Genomic DNA, 15,024 nt, shown 5'->3' with positions numbered 1-15,024 from the left:
CAGCCAAACCTGTCCCCCACCTCCCACTGTCTGTGCCCCTGCCCACAGGCCTGACCCTCCTGGCATGGGAGTGGGCTGGGGTGGGGCCCCTGCTTACGTTGCCCATGCTGGCCCTGCTGCCGCAAGCCGGCTCGTTCGCTGCTCCTGCCCACGCCTGCTCCTCCCTGCCCTGCGCCCCCTCCCTGCCTGAGAAGTATCACAGGCCCCCTGGGAGTGGGAGGCAGGCCTGGCACCAGGTAACGGCTCAGCGGCCACGCTCATTGGCCCCGTAATTAGGGGCTCTGCGGGAGTGTTTGCCTTTTCTGGGCCAGCCTCCTCTGGGGCTTGGATCTGTCACTGCCCCAGCTGGGCCCTTCTGACTGAGGCGGCCAAGGCTCCTGCATCCCACCCAGCTCAGGGGGCCAGGCCCTGCTGCCTACCCCCTTAGCCAAGGGGAGCCATAGCAGCTGGGTCTGGGGCGGCAGCCTGAAGATGCTCTTTTCTTGGCTGACAACAGTGGGCACTGGTGGTACCCAGCCCTGACCCCAGGGATAACGGAGGTTAGGGGCATGAGCTCTGCAGCCTGGGATGCTGACTTCAAATTTCACCTTCTCCACTTACTAGCTACGTGACCTCAGGCAAGTCACTTGTCCTTTTTGTACCTGAGTTTCTTCATCTGTAAATGGGGAAAAGTACTGCCTGACCCATTGGGTTGTGAAAAAGATTTAAAAGTTGGTTAGTGCCAGGGCATGGTAGCTAATAAATGCCATCCATGTCAACTATTAGTATTATCTGACTGTGAGGATGAGCTGAGGTTACACCGCAGAGCACTAGGCAGGGTACCTGCCAGAGTCAGAGCTCAAGGAATGGTGCTCATTGCTTACTGCCAGTAGCTGCAGACACTGTCAGGAGGGGCTGGGGGGCTGGGGCTCTGTGCCACCCCCCACTGCACCCCCAAAACAGAATCACAGACTCAGTGGGAAGGAACCCACCTCTGGTGCAGAAATGCCCTTCACGGCGTCCACCCCTGCTCGTACACCCTGGTCACAGGGTGCTCACTGTTGGACCACTACTCTCTCTGGGTGGCCCTTTCTGGGGGACATGCTTCCTTGGCTCCAGCTGCAGTCTCTCACTCCCTGGCCTTGTTGTGCCCTGGAGTCCCCAGATCCAGCGTGCCCCCTATGCTCGCAGACGGGGCAGACGTGCCTGGGGCAGGGGCCCTCCTGCCTTCTCTCCTCCAGGCTTCATTTGGCAGCCCTTCTCATGGCCAGGCTGCCCCCTGGAGCTGGTCCTTCTGAAGGCTGCCTGTGAGGCCCACCCCTTTACCTCCCTCCTCCCCACAGCAGGCTTTGCACCAAATGAGGCCGAGCCCTGGGACTTAGAGCCACCCACACCTGAGCTCAAGTCCCAGTGGGTTACTTTACGGCTGTGTAACCATAATAAAATAATTTAGAAAGAGCAACACAGGTTTCCAGTTATGAGGTAGCCACGAAATGAGGCAACATACAGTGCAGTGGTCAAGAGAGGTGGCTCGGGGCCAGGCTGCCCGGGCTCCACCATCTAATAGCTGTGTGACCTTGGGTCCCCCCCGAGACTCAGTTTACCCACCTGTGAAATGGGGACCCTAACTGGAGAGGGTGGTGGTGAGTTAAATGAGCTAATACTGTGGGCTGTGAGTGGATGAAGGAACGTGACTATTCCTGTTGGTATGTAAGTGTCTTGTGATTTCTCCAGGCTTCTTTCTTATCAGGATGACACTGGTCCTCGGTCCTTGACCTTTTTGCCTCCACCCGCTCACTCCTCAATGGTCAGTGGTTCTGGGCTGAGAGGTCGTGTCGGGTAATGGTCTAGGGCACTTACTCGTTGGGCAAGCGGCTTCACGTCCCTGAACCTCAGCCTCCTTCGTGGTAAAACGGGTAACAACGCCTTCCTCGTTCGGGAGGTGAGGGTGGGGGAGTGAGATAACGCAGGGGAGCGGGGAGCAGTGACCAGGACGTACCAGGTTCTCCACCGTGCGCAGGTAGCGGGTGCAGTGGCTGTGGCCGTTGTAGTCCGAGAGGTCGGCGGCCGTGTACCCGTCGCGGTCGCGGACGTCTAGCTCCGCGCCGTTCACAACCAGGATCTGGCAGCACTGCAGGGGTCCGCAGTGAGGATCCCCCGCCGCCAGCCCGGCCCCCCGAGTCCTGGCAGAGCTGTGCTGAGAGCGCGGCGCCAGCAGAGGGCGCCCGCCCCGCCGCTCCCGGCCCCCGGCCCCGCCCTCACCTCCAGCTCCCCGTTCTCGGCCGCGTCGTGCAGCGGGGTCCCGCCCCACAGGTCGGCCGAGATCTCGCCGCCGTGCAGCAGGAGCCAGCTGAGCACTTTGGCGTGGCCGCGGCTCGCCGCGAAGTGCATGGCCGTGGCGCCATCCTTGTCCTGCTCCGACAGGCTCACGTCGGTGCAGCTCACCTGGGCGGGAGGGACGGGCGAGAGAGGGGCGGGGGCTGGGCGCCGGGCCCCTCCTGGCCCCGCCCCCGTCCCGTGCAGGCCCCGCCCGGCCTGGGCCCCGCCCCGCCCCGCCCCGCCCCGTCCTCGAGCTCACCAGCCACACGATCACCGGGCTGTGGCCCATCTGCGCCGCGGCGTGCAGCGGGGTCATGCCGTCGTGGGCGCTCGCGTGCGGGTCCGCGGCGCACTCCTGCACCAGGTATTGCGTCACCTCCAGGTGGCCCTCCTGGCACGCCAGGTACAGGGGCGTGGCACCGTTCTTGGTTTGGGCATTCACTCCCCTGCGGAGACGCAGCAACCACCGTGGGCTCTCAGCGCCGCCTCCCTCCAAAGCCTTCTTACGCCCCTCGCCTCCTTCTGGGGAGCTCTGGAGGGCTGGAAGGGGCGATTGGAGAAGGCCTAGTCACCGGGCCCCGCTGTCCTTGACTCCCTCTGGAATCAGTCCTGCGTCAGTCTCCCTCAGGGGGGACCCTCTGCCTTGCCACGCCCCCCCCCGCCCCTGCCCCCAGCAGCCTCCTTTCTAGACTGAGTAAATAGACCACCTTTTTACAAGGACGTGGTGACCTGGCCTCTTCCTACCTTTTCAGCCACACTGACCCACTGTCATTGTGAGTCCCCACACCTGCTGTCTGACCTCTATGCCTTTGATCACGTCCCCACTCCGTCTGGAATGCCCTTCCTTCCTCCTTTAAGACTCAGTACAGATCCCTCTTCCATGAGGCCTTCTCTGGTTTCCCCAGGCAGAGCAGGCCTTTCCTGCCTCCTTGCCCCATCCTGCCCAAGACTCACTCCATGGACCGCCTGTCATGCTTGGTTGACCATAACTGATTTTGGCCCCCCAGAGGACTGAATTCTCAGGGGGCAGAGTGGTAGCATCACCAGATAAAACACAGGATGCCGAGTTAAATCTGGTGCATTTGTTAATTTGTTATCTGAATTTCAGATGAACAATGAATCATTTTCTAGTATAAGTATATCCCAAATATGGCATGGGACATACAGTAAAACATTATTTGTTGTTTATCTGAAATTAAAATTCAGTTGGATACCCTGGTGGTGGTGGTTGTTCCTCTGGCAGCCCTACAGGTGTTCACCATTTATTGAGCTATGGTGTGCTATGACATTAGCAGGCAGGTCCCCATCGAACGCCCTTAGATCCTATTGTCATTCCCTTTGCTGAGGGACAGTTGAGGCTCGAGGGCTGTGACTTGCCAGAGGTCACACAGCTGGTAAGTGGCATTTGAGCGCACATCTGTCTGTGTGATGCAGGGCCTGGCGCGCAGTAGGCACGTAGAGAGTGAAGAGAGGGAATGGGGGAGGGGCTGTTCCATGTCTTCACTCCCTGGGGCTTCCCTGGGGCCTAGCTTGCAGCTGTCACTGCCCCTCATTCCTGTTCCCCAGCCCCCACAGGGTGGTCCTAAGTGGGGAACAGGGAACCAGCCCCATGAGGTGGAGTGCTGCTGGGAAATAGGGAAGCTGGCCTGGCCACTGGCTGAGCCTCGGTTTTTCTGACTTCACAATGGGTGTGGACAGCCCACGGTGTAGTTACCAGAGTCGGGCACTAGGTGGAGCCACCATCTAGGTTCAGACCCAGGACCTGCCTACCCAATCTAAGCTTAGGATGGGGGCTGGTCTCACTGTGCTGGAGCAGCCCAGTGGGGCCCAGGAAGTGCAACTGGTCATCCAACTTCACATCCTCTCATCCATCTGCCTCCCCCATCCATCCCCTCACGACGTCAATCACACGCTCCACCCCATCCATCCATGCCCTCCCTCCCTCATCTGTCCATTAACATGGGCACCAGGCCACCTGCTCCTCCTCCATCTGCCCACTCACCCACCCTCTTGTCAACCCGAAATGACTTGGCCCCTCCCTCTCATCACCCCTCGGACACTCCCAGCTGACTTCTCCCTGTCCCTAAAACCCTGGTCTCTGTCCACTTCCCTGACCCCTGACCTCAGGCTGCCTGCAGCCCCCACCAAACCTCCAGTCCCTGCTTTCTCTTTCCTCTTGACATGGGCACCCCCTTCCCAGACACAGAGCTGCCATTTGCTGAGGCTGACACAGCCTGGCACTTCACGAATTTGGGGAGGAGCAGGGACCTTGAGGAGGGGGCAGGCTGCCCTCTGTTACCCGACCCGTGTTGGGGACAGAGTGGTGCTCATGAGCCGGCACTGCCGACACAGCACACAGTAGCAGACAGACCCACCCACACGCCTATCCTCAGCAGCACACTGGCTTAAGGCCACCGGCCTCCACGCCCCAGTGCCAGCGTCACCTCCCCCTCCACATTCACATGCTGGTGCGTCAGTAACAGCCTGTTTAATATTTCACGACCAGCACTCAGTGGCCTGAATTATTCACCCTGTAACCAAGGTACAGCGAATGCTGGGGTCCTGGGGGTTAGAGGCTGGAGGGGGCCACCACCCAGGGCCCACTGGGCTCTCTCTGCTGAGGCCCGAGGCAAAGTTTACAGCTCGGGGCACCAGATCTGCTGGGAGCTCTGCCCTCCCAGCAGCCCCACTTGGCAGGTATCCATGACCCAGGGGTGCCCAGTCTGCCTGAGAAGGTCTGAGAAGCTGGCACAGAGCAGGACCCCAGCAGGAGGGGGCAGTCATGCCCACAGCCTCCTGCCAGGCTGCTCACAGGCTGGCACTCCCAGCTGGAGTCGCAGGTACAGGGTAAGCACTCAATAAATGTTTGAGCTTATCACCATTACTGTTAGTATTGCAGCCTCTGCACTCATGACCCCCATTCTGGGGTCACAGTTTCCAGCCTGGGAGACCCCAGGACATGGGGCAGATATGCTGATGGGCCTGGGTGGGAAAGGGGGTCCCGGCCTCGTTACCCTGGAGGTGAGAAGGATGGGCATCCATAAAAATATGGATGTGTATAAGGAATAAAATAAGTTAATAAATTTAGATGGAGAGAGAGATGAATTTATAACAGCAGTAATAATAATAATAATTGATAATAGTGACAACAGGGACAATTCATCGAATAATCGCTCTGTTCCAAGCACTGTGATGAGCACGGTGCACATTTTCTCATCTAGTCCTCCTAGTGACCTTATGGGTGGGTATTTGCATTGTTCCCCTTTTACAGATGAGGAAACTGAGGTACAGAGGGCGAAGATCACTGGATAAGAGAGATGCAGAGAAGGACCTGGGTGTAAGAAGGACCTGGGGTGTGAGCCCCCCGAAAAGCTATAACACGGTCTTGCCTCTTGTCTCTTTATGTTCTTAAAGCCATCCACGAAGTGGGGCCAATAATCGTCCATGAGACATTCTTGGAGAGCCCTCAGCATAGGCCTGGTGCCCGGCATGAGCCTGGAGCCATTGTTGTATTTTAGGATTCCTCCTCCCTGTGCCCCTGGTGGGGCACTGCTGGCCTGGGGTGTCCAGGCCCCGCCAAGCACGGGTCAGGCTGGACATCATTTCTGCTGTGGTGAGTCACTGCCCAGAGGAGAGGGGCAGGGTCTCGGGGACCTCTGGCCTCAGGACCCCGCCCGGCTCCAGCCCATCAAGTTCTAGCTGCAGTGACACCATGGGTAAATGTTCTGCCCCCAGCCCTGCCCCTTGTCCCTGCCTCTGTTCACCACCCTGACTCTGCAGCTCACTGTGCAGGGCCCCAGCGAGTTCTTTACCCTCTCAAGCCTCAGTTTCCACATAAGGCAAATGGGCACCATAATTGTCCGGCCTCTCCATGCCTCTTGTGAGAGAATGGCAGAGGAAGCTTTGGAAAGTTGCACATTTCCTCTGAGGGAAGGCGGGTCTTGGCTTCCTGGTACCACGGCCACATCTTGACCTGCCAACCTCCTCACCCATCCAGTGGGCCTCCACACCATCACTTCCTCGCTTCCACCTCTGGTGGTTTTCCCCATCCTCACCTGACTTGGCCACTCCCTAACAGGGGCCCCTCCCCCATCCTGAACACCTGCTCCTCTCAGCTTCCTGGACAAGCACACACCCACTCACTGGCCAGACCTCCTCAGCCTCCTTTGCTGGGCCCAGAGCCCCCACCTGACCTCCAAATGTCAGGGTGCAGCAGGGCCTCCTTTCTTTGTGTTTTTTTTTTTTTTTGTGAGGAAGATCAGCCCTGAGCTAACATCCATGCCAATCCTCCTCTTTTTGCTGAGGAAGACTAGCCCTGAGCTAACATCTATTGCCAATCCTCCTTCTTTTTTTTTTCCCCAAAGCCCCAGTAGATAGTTGTATGTCATAGTTGCACATCCTTCTAGTTGCTGTATGTGGGACACGGCCTCAGCCTGGCAGGACGGTGCGTCAGTGCGCGCCAGGGATCCGAACCCAGGCCGCCAGTAGCGGAGAGCGCACACTTAACTGCTAAGCCACTGGCTGGCCCAGGGCCTCCTTTTATGTTTTTATTTGTTTTTATTTTTTACCCCAAAGCCCCAGTAGATAGTTGTATGTCATAGTTGCACATCCTTCTAGTTGCTGTACGTGGGACGCGGCCTCAGCATGGCCAGAGAAGCAGTGCGTCGGTGTGCGCCCAGGATCCGAACCCGGGCCGTCAGTAGCGGAGCGCGCACACTTAACTGCTAAGCCACTGGCCGGCCCAGGGCCTCCTTTTTAAACATACTCTTCTCCTGGTGAGGTCTTCTACTTCCTGGGGTCAAAGGCCACCTGTACCCGATGCCGCTCACCTCTCCAGCTTGGACCTGGAGTCTAGGTCCAGCCCCCACCTCAGCCCACTTGTCCTTCTGTGCAATGAGCAGGCCTCTCGAACTTTACATGCCTAGAGCTGATCTCCCCCCACCTCACCGTCCAAGCTTCAGTAAAGGACACTGTGCCACCCTCCCTGGAGCCCGAGCTCTAGGAGTCTTCAGAGACCCTGACCTCTTTATGGGTCTGAGGCTCCCTAGCAATGATTACATAAATCCTGATATTTTTCTTCCTCTTGGGAAAAAAGATGATATGGACACACTGTAACTATTAAGCAAGTCACCCTCTGATGACATGAAAGAAACATGGGATGCTTGTAAGGGTTTGTTGGAAATCTCTGTTCAAGATTGGTGCCAGCTTACTGTAACCATTGCCACAGGAACAAGGAGTGACCTGCCCACGGAACCAGACTCAAGTCAGAGAACAGCGTTTCCGGCAGCCCTCCCCAGTGCCAATAATTTCTGCCCCGAGGGACATCAGAAAGGGGCTGATCCCACAAGGATTAGACCTCGTTGTGGGGTAAGGCTGCTCTGAATAGAAGGTCAAGCAGCCCGCCGGCTCTACCTCTCCTGTCCGCCAGTCGTGCCTCCTGGCTTACTTGAGAAGACCCCAAATGAGGCCTGGCTCAGGGAAGAAATGCAGCCTTGATTTGAGGAAGGTTCTAGAACAGTCAGCTTTACGCCCAGTCCATCTGCAAGCCTGGAATATTTCCAGAAGCCTACATGTTCCTGCAGCTCTCTCCGTCTTCCAGGCCTTCCCCGTGGTCCTCAGTGAAGCCAAGCCTGACCCACCTCGGACCTCTGTACCTACCAGTTTTTCTACCCGCAATGCTCCCAGGCCAGATCTCTGCACAGCTGGCCTCTCTTCCTATTTCAGGTCTCACTTCAGCTCTCACCTCCTCAGAGAGGCTTTCCTTGACCCCCTCAATTGAAACAACAACCCTATCGCCTCCTTCCAAAGTACCCCATTTCACCTACTAGCGCTTGTCACTCTTGAATTGTCTTGTGCACTTATTTCATTCATTCCAGGGAAACGTGTCACGAGGCTGCGCCATGCCAGGATGGGATGGAGCAGTGAAAACAGCAGAGCCCCGCTTCTCAGAGCTCGCTTCCACCAGGGCTGCCAGACGGCACACCCGCACACACGCGGCTATGCAAGAACTTCTCTGAATGTGGCAGGTGCTCGCCATCTGTCTCCTTGTTCGTTGTCCCCTGTGAGGTCCCCCAAATGTTGCCCCACGAAGGCGGGAGAGCTTGCTATATTACTAGCACTCACGGGGCTGGGAACTGAGGGCGTGCTTGGTTGCTAGTTGTTGACTGAATAAATGTGGGAGTGAGTGAGAAGGGCAGCCAGTCTGGGAGCTCTGTGATGCCTCCTCATGCTGGCCTCAGCTGCCAGAGCAGGTCAGGTCCATTTGGCAGATGGGCCCAGGGAGGCCCAGGGGGAGTTCTGTGTGAGGTCACATGCAGTGAGCTTCAGGCAGGGCCGGACTAGACTCAGGGATTCCAGACTCCTCATCAATTCCACAAATATTTCCTAAGTGTCAGGCACTGGGCAGACAGGACAGGGAAGACATCAGTCGGGGAGACATACAGTGAGAGAACCAGCAGACGCATGGCATGTAATGCCAGGTAACGATAAGGGTGCCGGGCAGAATAGGCCAGGAAGACGGAGAGTGAGTGTGTGTGCTGTGGGGTTCGCTCCAATCTGAAGGAGGCTGGGGCAAGGGAATATGGAGCAAAGCCTTGAAGGAGGGGAGGGAGCAGCCGTGGGGCTCTCTGGGGAAGCGTTCCAGGCAGCAGGAACAGCCAGTGCAAAGGCCAAGGCCAGAGGGCGCTGGTGTGTTTCAAGAGCAGCAAGGAGGTGCGGGAGGTGGAGCAGAGTAGGCAATGGGGGAGCAGCTGGAGGTGAGCTGTGGGGTGACCAGAGCGAGGAGGGCCTGTGGGACATTGTAAGGAAGTGGCCTTCCTGTCACTCAGCGGGGAGCCTGTGGCCGGTCCAGGGATCTGACTTGCATTCTCAATGGTGGGCAAAGCTGGACAGGAAGAGGGCCAGGGCAAGGAAACCAGCTGGGGCCAAGGTGACATGTTAGCCTTGGACCAAGAGCTGCTGGTGGAGGTCGAGGCTGTCCCCACTGAGAGGGGCTTCTCCTGACTCCACCAGGCCCCTCCTTTCTCAGAGCCTCCACCTGGGTCAGGGTCTCCAGGGTGGACGTGCCAGTGCACACTCTGCCCCCAGGCCCTGCTGCCCAGGTGACCTCAGCAAACACCAAGGGTAGACCTGAGGAGGGTGGTAGTTAAGAATGAATGAGCCCCCATTGCCTGTGGCAGAAGCAGGTACCAGGCAGAGAAGGGGCAGCCCCAGGCAGAGCCTCCAGCCTTCTAGGGGGGGCTGAGCCACAGGCCCTGGGGCTCCCTAAAGGGTCAGCAGCTTAGGCTTCCTGCCCCAGGCGGGGGCTGCCTGAACCCCTCAGACTGGGCTATGGGAGCAGCCAGGCTCCATGAAGCTTTGCACTCAGGAAGAAGAAAGGGTAGTCCCCTGTGAACTTGAAAGGCCCTGAGAGACTAGGGCCTGGACCAGGAGTGGGAGACAGACCCAGAGAAGGGGTGCAATTTGACCAAGGCCACACAGTGAACCAGTGGGACCTCAGCCAGTCAGTTAGCCTCTCCAAGACATCATTTCTTTCTCTGTCAGCTCCACGAGGCAGGGACATTGGTTTGGTTCACCAGTGTATCCCCGGCACTTAGAATATGGCCTGGCACAGAGTAGATGCTCAAGAAACATTAGTTGAATGAGTCAATCTGTAAATTCGGCTGATTATAGAGCAGTAGCCTAGGGTGGTTGTGAGGCTCAGACTACCGTGTGGCGCCAGGCCCCTAGTGGGCACTCAGCAGGTTTGAGCTGTTCCGGGTTTATCCTAACCCCTGGCCAGGGCACTTTCCAATCTGTCCTGGGGCAGGGGTGCCTTGGACGAAGGAGGCACCTGTGGGGAGCTGGAGTTAATACCAATCTGGGCAGACTGGTCTTCCAGCTCGCTGTGACTGGCAGAGCACGGGGGCCCCAAGGGAAGGAAAAGGCCAGAGCGCCCTCCTTCTCTCCCCAGCCTCGATGCTCAGGCCCAAGGGACCCAGCTAAGCCCAGGGCTCCCCTCTGGCTGCGCAGGCTCCAGGTGAGCACGTGGTGGAGGCGGAGCGGGCATGAGGTGGTTCCTGAGCCACAGGACCCTCCCAGCACAGTGGTCAGGAGCTCTGAGGGCTACCTGCTCCTCACCCCTTCTCAGTCAGTCCCGACTGGGGATCCGGACACCTGGTTCCCCTCCATCAGCCGCTGGTGCTCCTGGCCAGGAGGGTCGACCCTCCTAATTCCATCTCCCTCAGACCCAGGGCCCGAAACAGCCCCAGCCCAGTTCCTGCCAGCCTCCGTGCCTCCAGCTTAGGGACCCTCTTTCCACAGGGGGCTCAGAGGAAGGGTCTCCACGGGGCAGCAGTCCCTGAGGTCACTGTGGCAATTCCTCTGCCTCTGGGAGGATTTGCCCAGTGGACCAGGATAGACCGGAGGAGGGGTGGGTGCGTACAGGATGTTCCTGCCATCTCAAGCCTTTTTCTAACACTCCAAGGTGCGGTCCTGCATTAGCTGGGCCCTCCCCTGAGGCCATCCAGCCCTCCTGCTCCTCTTGCAGAGGAGCTTGTCGTTACCATGGCCCACGGCCACCCACAGCCTCCCTGGGCGGCCCACAGGCTCCCTGGGCCTGATCGAGTTTCCCACCGGTAGGGCTGGGAGCCCTTCCTCCCTCACCTACCGTCAGGGAGAGCTGAGCCCTTGTGAATAATTCACAGAGCTTCACGCCAGGCTGGGGAGGCTCAAGAGAGAGGCTCAGCTTCCAGAGCTGGGCTGCTTGGGCCTCAAATGGGCCCTGTGGTCTTGGGCAGCCCAAGCCTCTCCCCTCCCAGCTTCCAGCCCTGGGGTCTCCAGTCTTAAGGAGCAGAAGTCTCCACCCCCGAGGCAGAAGGCTAAGTGGGCACCGACCCCCAACTCCCCTGCCAGCAGGCCTGGCCCAATTCCCAGCTGCCCCCTCCTGCCTGAGCCCAGCCTGGCAACTGCACACAAGCACCTCCTTATCAGCCAGGTCACACGGAGCTGTGGGAACAGAGCCGAGTCCTCTGTCCACCTTCCTGAGATTCATGGCGGCCTCTTGGGGGCTGGCAGCTCATCAGCCCAGGACATCTAGCCACAGAGTTGGCACCAGGGCCCAATCACAGGCAGCACCTGGCGTGGCCTGGGAGGGGTCAGGGTCCCCAAGGCCCAGAGCCCATGAGAGTGGTCCATGGCACAGCAGGGTCTTCCTAAGGCTGGGATTCCAGCCCATAGAGGATCATCAGCCCCAGGCTACTCAGTGAGGAGGGGCTCAGGGCCAGCCTGGGGCTTCACTCCCACCCCTCCCACCCAAATTCTTCATCAGCACTTCCAGGGGGCTCAGAGCCCCCTCAGTTCACACCGTTTGGGCCAAGTCGGCATTGCCAGCAGCCTGGCTTTCTGGAGCCCATTATATGTGATGCAGGAGAATGGCGGGGGCAGGAGGGTGATCCTTCCCCTCTTAGGACTTCAGTGTCCTCTGTGTTGAGTGAGGGGGTGGGACAGGAGCAGCAGAATCACCGCAGTGGGGGTGGCAGCATGTCACAGGTGCGGCTCCCAGCCCTAACCTGGAGTCTAACTCAGGAGTCTGGAATCCAGCCCCTGGGGGCATTGATGGGCGCCAAGTTGGGAGCCTGCACGCAAGTCTCTGGGGCCTCCGACTCTAAGTCCCACTGACTTTGATGTGACTCAGACCTTAGCTTGTCCAGAAGCAGAGAATTCACGCCAAAGTGGTGCCAAGTGGCCTCTGCAGGGATGGCTGTGAAGAGAACCCCTGGCCTGTGAGGCGCACCTGCTGGTCTCCGGCTAACCAAACCCGGGAACCCCTTGCTTAGTGAGAACAAACTAGGATCAGCCTGCCTGTCCCGGGCCAAGCGGATGACTGCAGCCCCACCTGGGGGTCTGCCCTACATCCCGCAGCGTGCCTGTGCCCAAGAGGCTGCCAGCCTCAGCCACCCTGCCACGAGGCTGTGGGGCCAGGTTGGCCTCTTGTCTGCTCCCTGGTGGCCAGTGTCCCTGCAGGCACCCTGAAGAGTGGAGCCAGTGGTGAGGACAGAGCCTCTCACCTTGTGACTGTTCTCCTCCTGAGGCTGGGTCCTCTGTCACTACCTATGTCCCACTTGAACGGACAAAGGTCAGAGCCCTCCTCTGTTGGGTCCCCAGGGCCACTGGTATCCCACTCCCTCAGACAGAGTCTGGGCACTTTCCCCCAGAACCCCCGCCTCCCCACAAGTGAATCTAAGATCTGGCTCCCTCCCTCCCTCGGGACCCCCCATGACTCCCCTGCTCTGCATTGAGCCCCATTCTTCCGCACGCCTCCAACCCGCCCTGGGGAACTCCCAGCCCACTGCTTGGCTGCTTTCTCAGACAAGCCACTCAAGCCAAGGGCCCAGGGAGGTTTGGGAGCCCCACTCCCCTTGGTAGTGGGAGTGGCTGAGGGGCCACCGGAAATAACAAGCTGCTCTCTTGACAGCCAGGGGGCTGTGGGGCTAGGAGGTGGGGTGAGAGTCTGGGTGGACAGCCCACTCCCTTCACTGCTTGATAATTGACATGGCTCCTCCTCCTCCTTCTTGACTAGGGGTCTAGGAGGTACTCCCGTCTCTTCAGCCCTCCCTTCCATTTAGAACAATCTTGCAAATTAGCACAGGCCAGAGTTAGCGAGAGCCGCCTTCTGCAGGCTAGCGAGCATCCTGGAGGAGAGCAAGCCTGTGTGATCTTGGCCTGTGTGCCCAGCCTTCCAAGTGCAGCTGCGTGCTCGAGGAGCATTGGCTGGCAGGCCTCTGGGGCAAGTGGCTGCCAGGAAGGGAGAAACTTCAGCTTGGGTAGGTGCTGCCTCTGATGTCTCAGGGCATCCCCCAGAGCCCTGGCCCACCCCACCCAGAGGCCCTTGATGAGGGGTGTCCTTACTCAGGGTGGTGCCCAATGAGAAGCCTCAGGGAGGGGAAGTCTCCTTTGGCGGCGGCATAGTGGACCGGCAGGGCGCCCGTGTCTGTGGCCACAGTGGGATCCCCACCGCCATGACGCAGCAGCCAGTCCACCACCTCTGGGTGGCCGAAGCGGGCAGCCAGATGCAGGACTGTGGCACCAGAATTGTCTTTGTCCTGTGGGAGGAGAGCCCGTTAGTCCTAAAGCCTTGTGCTGACCCCGTCTATGGCTTAGACCACTTCCTCTATCCCACCAGCCACAGGGGAAGTTCAGTCCTTGGGCACCCAATTGGCCCTCTTTGAACCTCAGTCCATAAGCGGCACCACCATGCCATCCATGCTGGGCTTTCTGAGGCCTGCAGGTAATGTGAAATGCCCATGCACAGTAGGCTTTCAGGACACAGCACCCTTGTCGTCATCCCAGCAGGAGCACCTGTCACCCAAGTGCCTAAGGAGCGAGCGAGAATCATGGGGCCAGGAAGGGTGGGCTGTTGGGGCTGCACCAGGCGGGCATCAGGATTGTGGGGGGCACTCCCTGCATCTAGCCCTTGTTCCCTCCCTCTTCCCCTCCCCAAATATCATGTGGGAAGAGGCCTCTGGCTTGGTGCACCTCCAACAACCCAACCTCCTACAGAACTGCCCCCTCCAGCTGACTCCCTGCTCCCGCCCCAGGGAACAGGCTGTGTTCTTGCCCTGTGGAGGAGGAAGATTCTGGGTACTGGTGGGCAGGGCCTGGGCAGTCAGCCAATGATGGCAGGTATGGATTAGAGGCAGCTCCTGGGAGGGGTTTGGGCAAGACCCTCACCCCAGGCACCCCAGAAGGGGCGGGGCCGATGGTGGCCTAGAATGTGGCCTAGACACATCCAGGTGTGTGTGTCTGTTGTGGGAGAGGGTTGGTGGGTGCTGCTTATGTGACCTGGGCAAGGAAGAGAATGACCGAGAACCCAGAAGTCTGAACTCAGTGGCTGGCGAGGTTGGGAGAGTGGGCACTGGTTCTAGGACAGAAGGAGCTCATAGTGCCAAAGCACAGAGGACGATGGAGAGGTGGGCAGGGAATGGGCAGGGGCCAGGGAAGTGGCTGGGGCAGCAGTGAGAGGTGGGCACAGTTTACTAGGATCAGGGAAGTAAGTCCCTCTGACCCCAGAGAGAGCGTCCTGTTGGGACAGGTGTGGCCCAGGCAGCTTGAGGAAGATGAATCTTCATGGCAGGAGAACCTCAGAGGCTCCTGTAAGAAATGTGAAAGGAAGAACAGAGCAGAGGGAAGCGGGCCCGCACAGCTGGTAAGTCATCAGTCAGGCTATGGGAGTCGAGGACAAATAGACTGGCTGCCGGGCTAGGAAGGAGACAGAGTAAACAGCCCATGGGAAGCCAAGGACAATGCTGAGATTCCTCTGTGTGCTGGAACGCCATCCCCATCACTCAGGTGCTAGGACCAGAAGACTGGTTCAGTCTGTCCCTTGAGCCCAGGGGACGGGGCGGGCTAGAAGTGACCCAAACAGGACCGTGGTGAAGTATGCCCTGAGCCCCAGCTCTTGAAAAAGGCCCTCGCTTCCCACGGGCCTCGGGGACTGTGTCTGAGGCTCCAGGGGGTCCTGTTGGCTCTGGGCCTCTGGGTGGGGGTGGCAGTAAGGAGAGGACCCCAGGCCACTGGCCTCTGGCCTGTGCCTGAGGCTTCAACAGCTATGTAGGCCCTGGGAGCCTCATGTGCTATGGCTCGCACCCTAAAGCTTCTTATCTCTCTGGGCTGAGCAGGGCCAGGGATCGAGGTCATCCTCCCCACACACACACACTTCCGCCCCCAGCGCCCAAGCCTGCTTGATAA

General features: G+C 58.9%; 1 protein-coding gene across 2 annotated transcripts in view; it reads right to left on the bottom strand.

The window, feature by feature from the left end:
- The window catches only part of ESPN (espin), a 31,774-nt gene that overhangs the window by 14,974 nt on the left and 1,776 nt on the right, over positions 1-15,024 (bottom strand). For both annotated transcript variants that reach the window (XM_058552778.1, XM_058552779.1), the window contains exons 2-5: positions 13,186-13,379; positions 2,558-2,744; positions 2,242-2,424; positions 1,979-2,110 (exon numbers count right to left, since the gene is read on the bottom strand). In XM_058552778.1, coding sequence (XP_058408761.1) covers positions 1,979-2,110; positions 2,242-2,424; positions 2,558-2,744; positions 13,186-13,379 — 696 coding nt within the window. The remainder of the gene's footprint in view (positions 1-1,978; positions 2,111-2,241; positions 2,425-2,557; positions 2,745-13,185; positions 13,380-15,024) is intronic.

This window comes from Diceros bicornis, chromosome 13 (genome assembly GCF_020826845.1).
Source record: "Diceros bicornis minor isolate mBicDic1 chromosome 13, mDicBic1.mat.cur, whole genome shotgun sequence".
Classification (NCBI taxonomy): Eukaryota; Metazoa; Chordata; class Mammalia; order Perissodactyla; family Rhinocerotidae; genus Diceros; species Diceros bicornis.
This window is presented reverse-complemented; position numbering and strand designations above follow the sequence as displayed.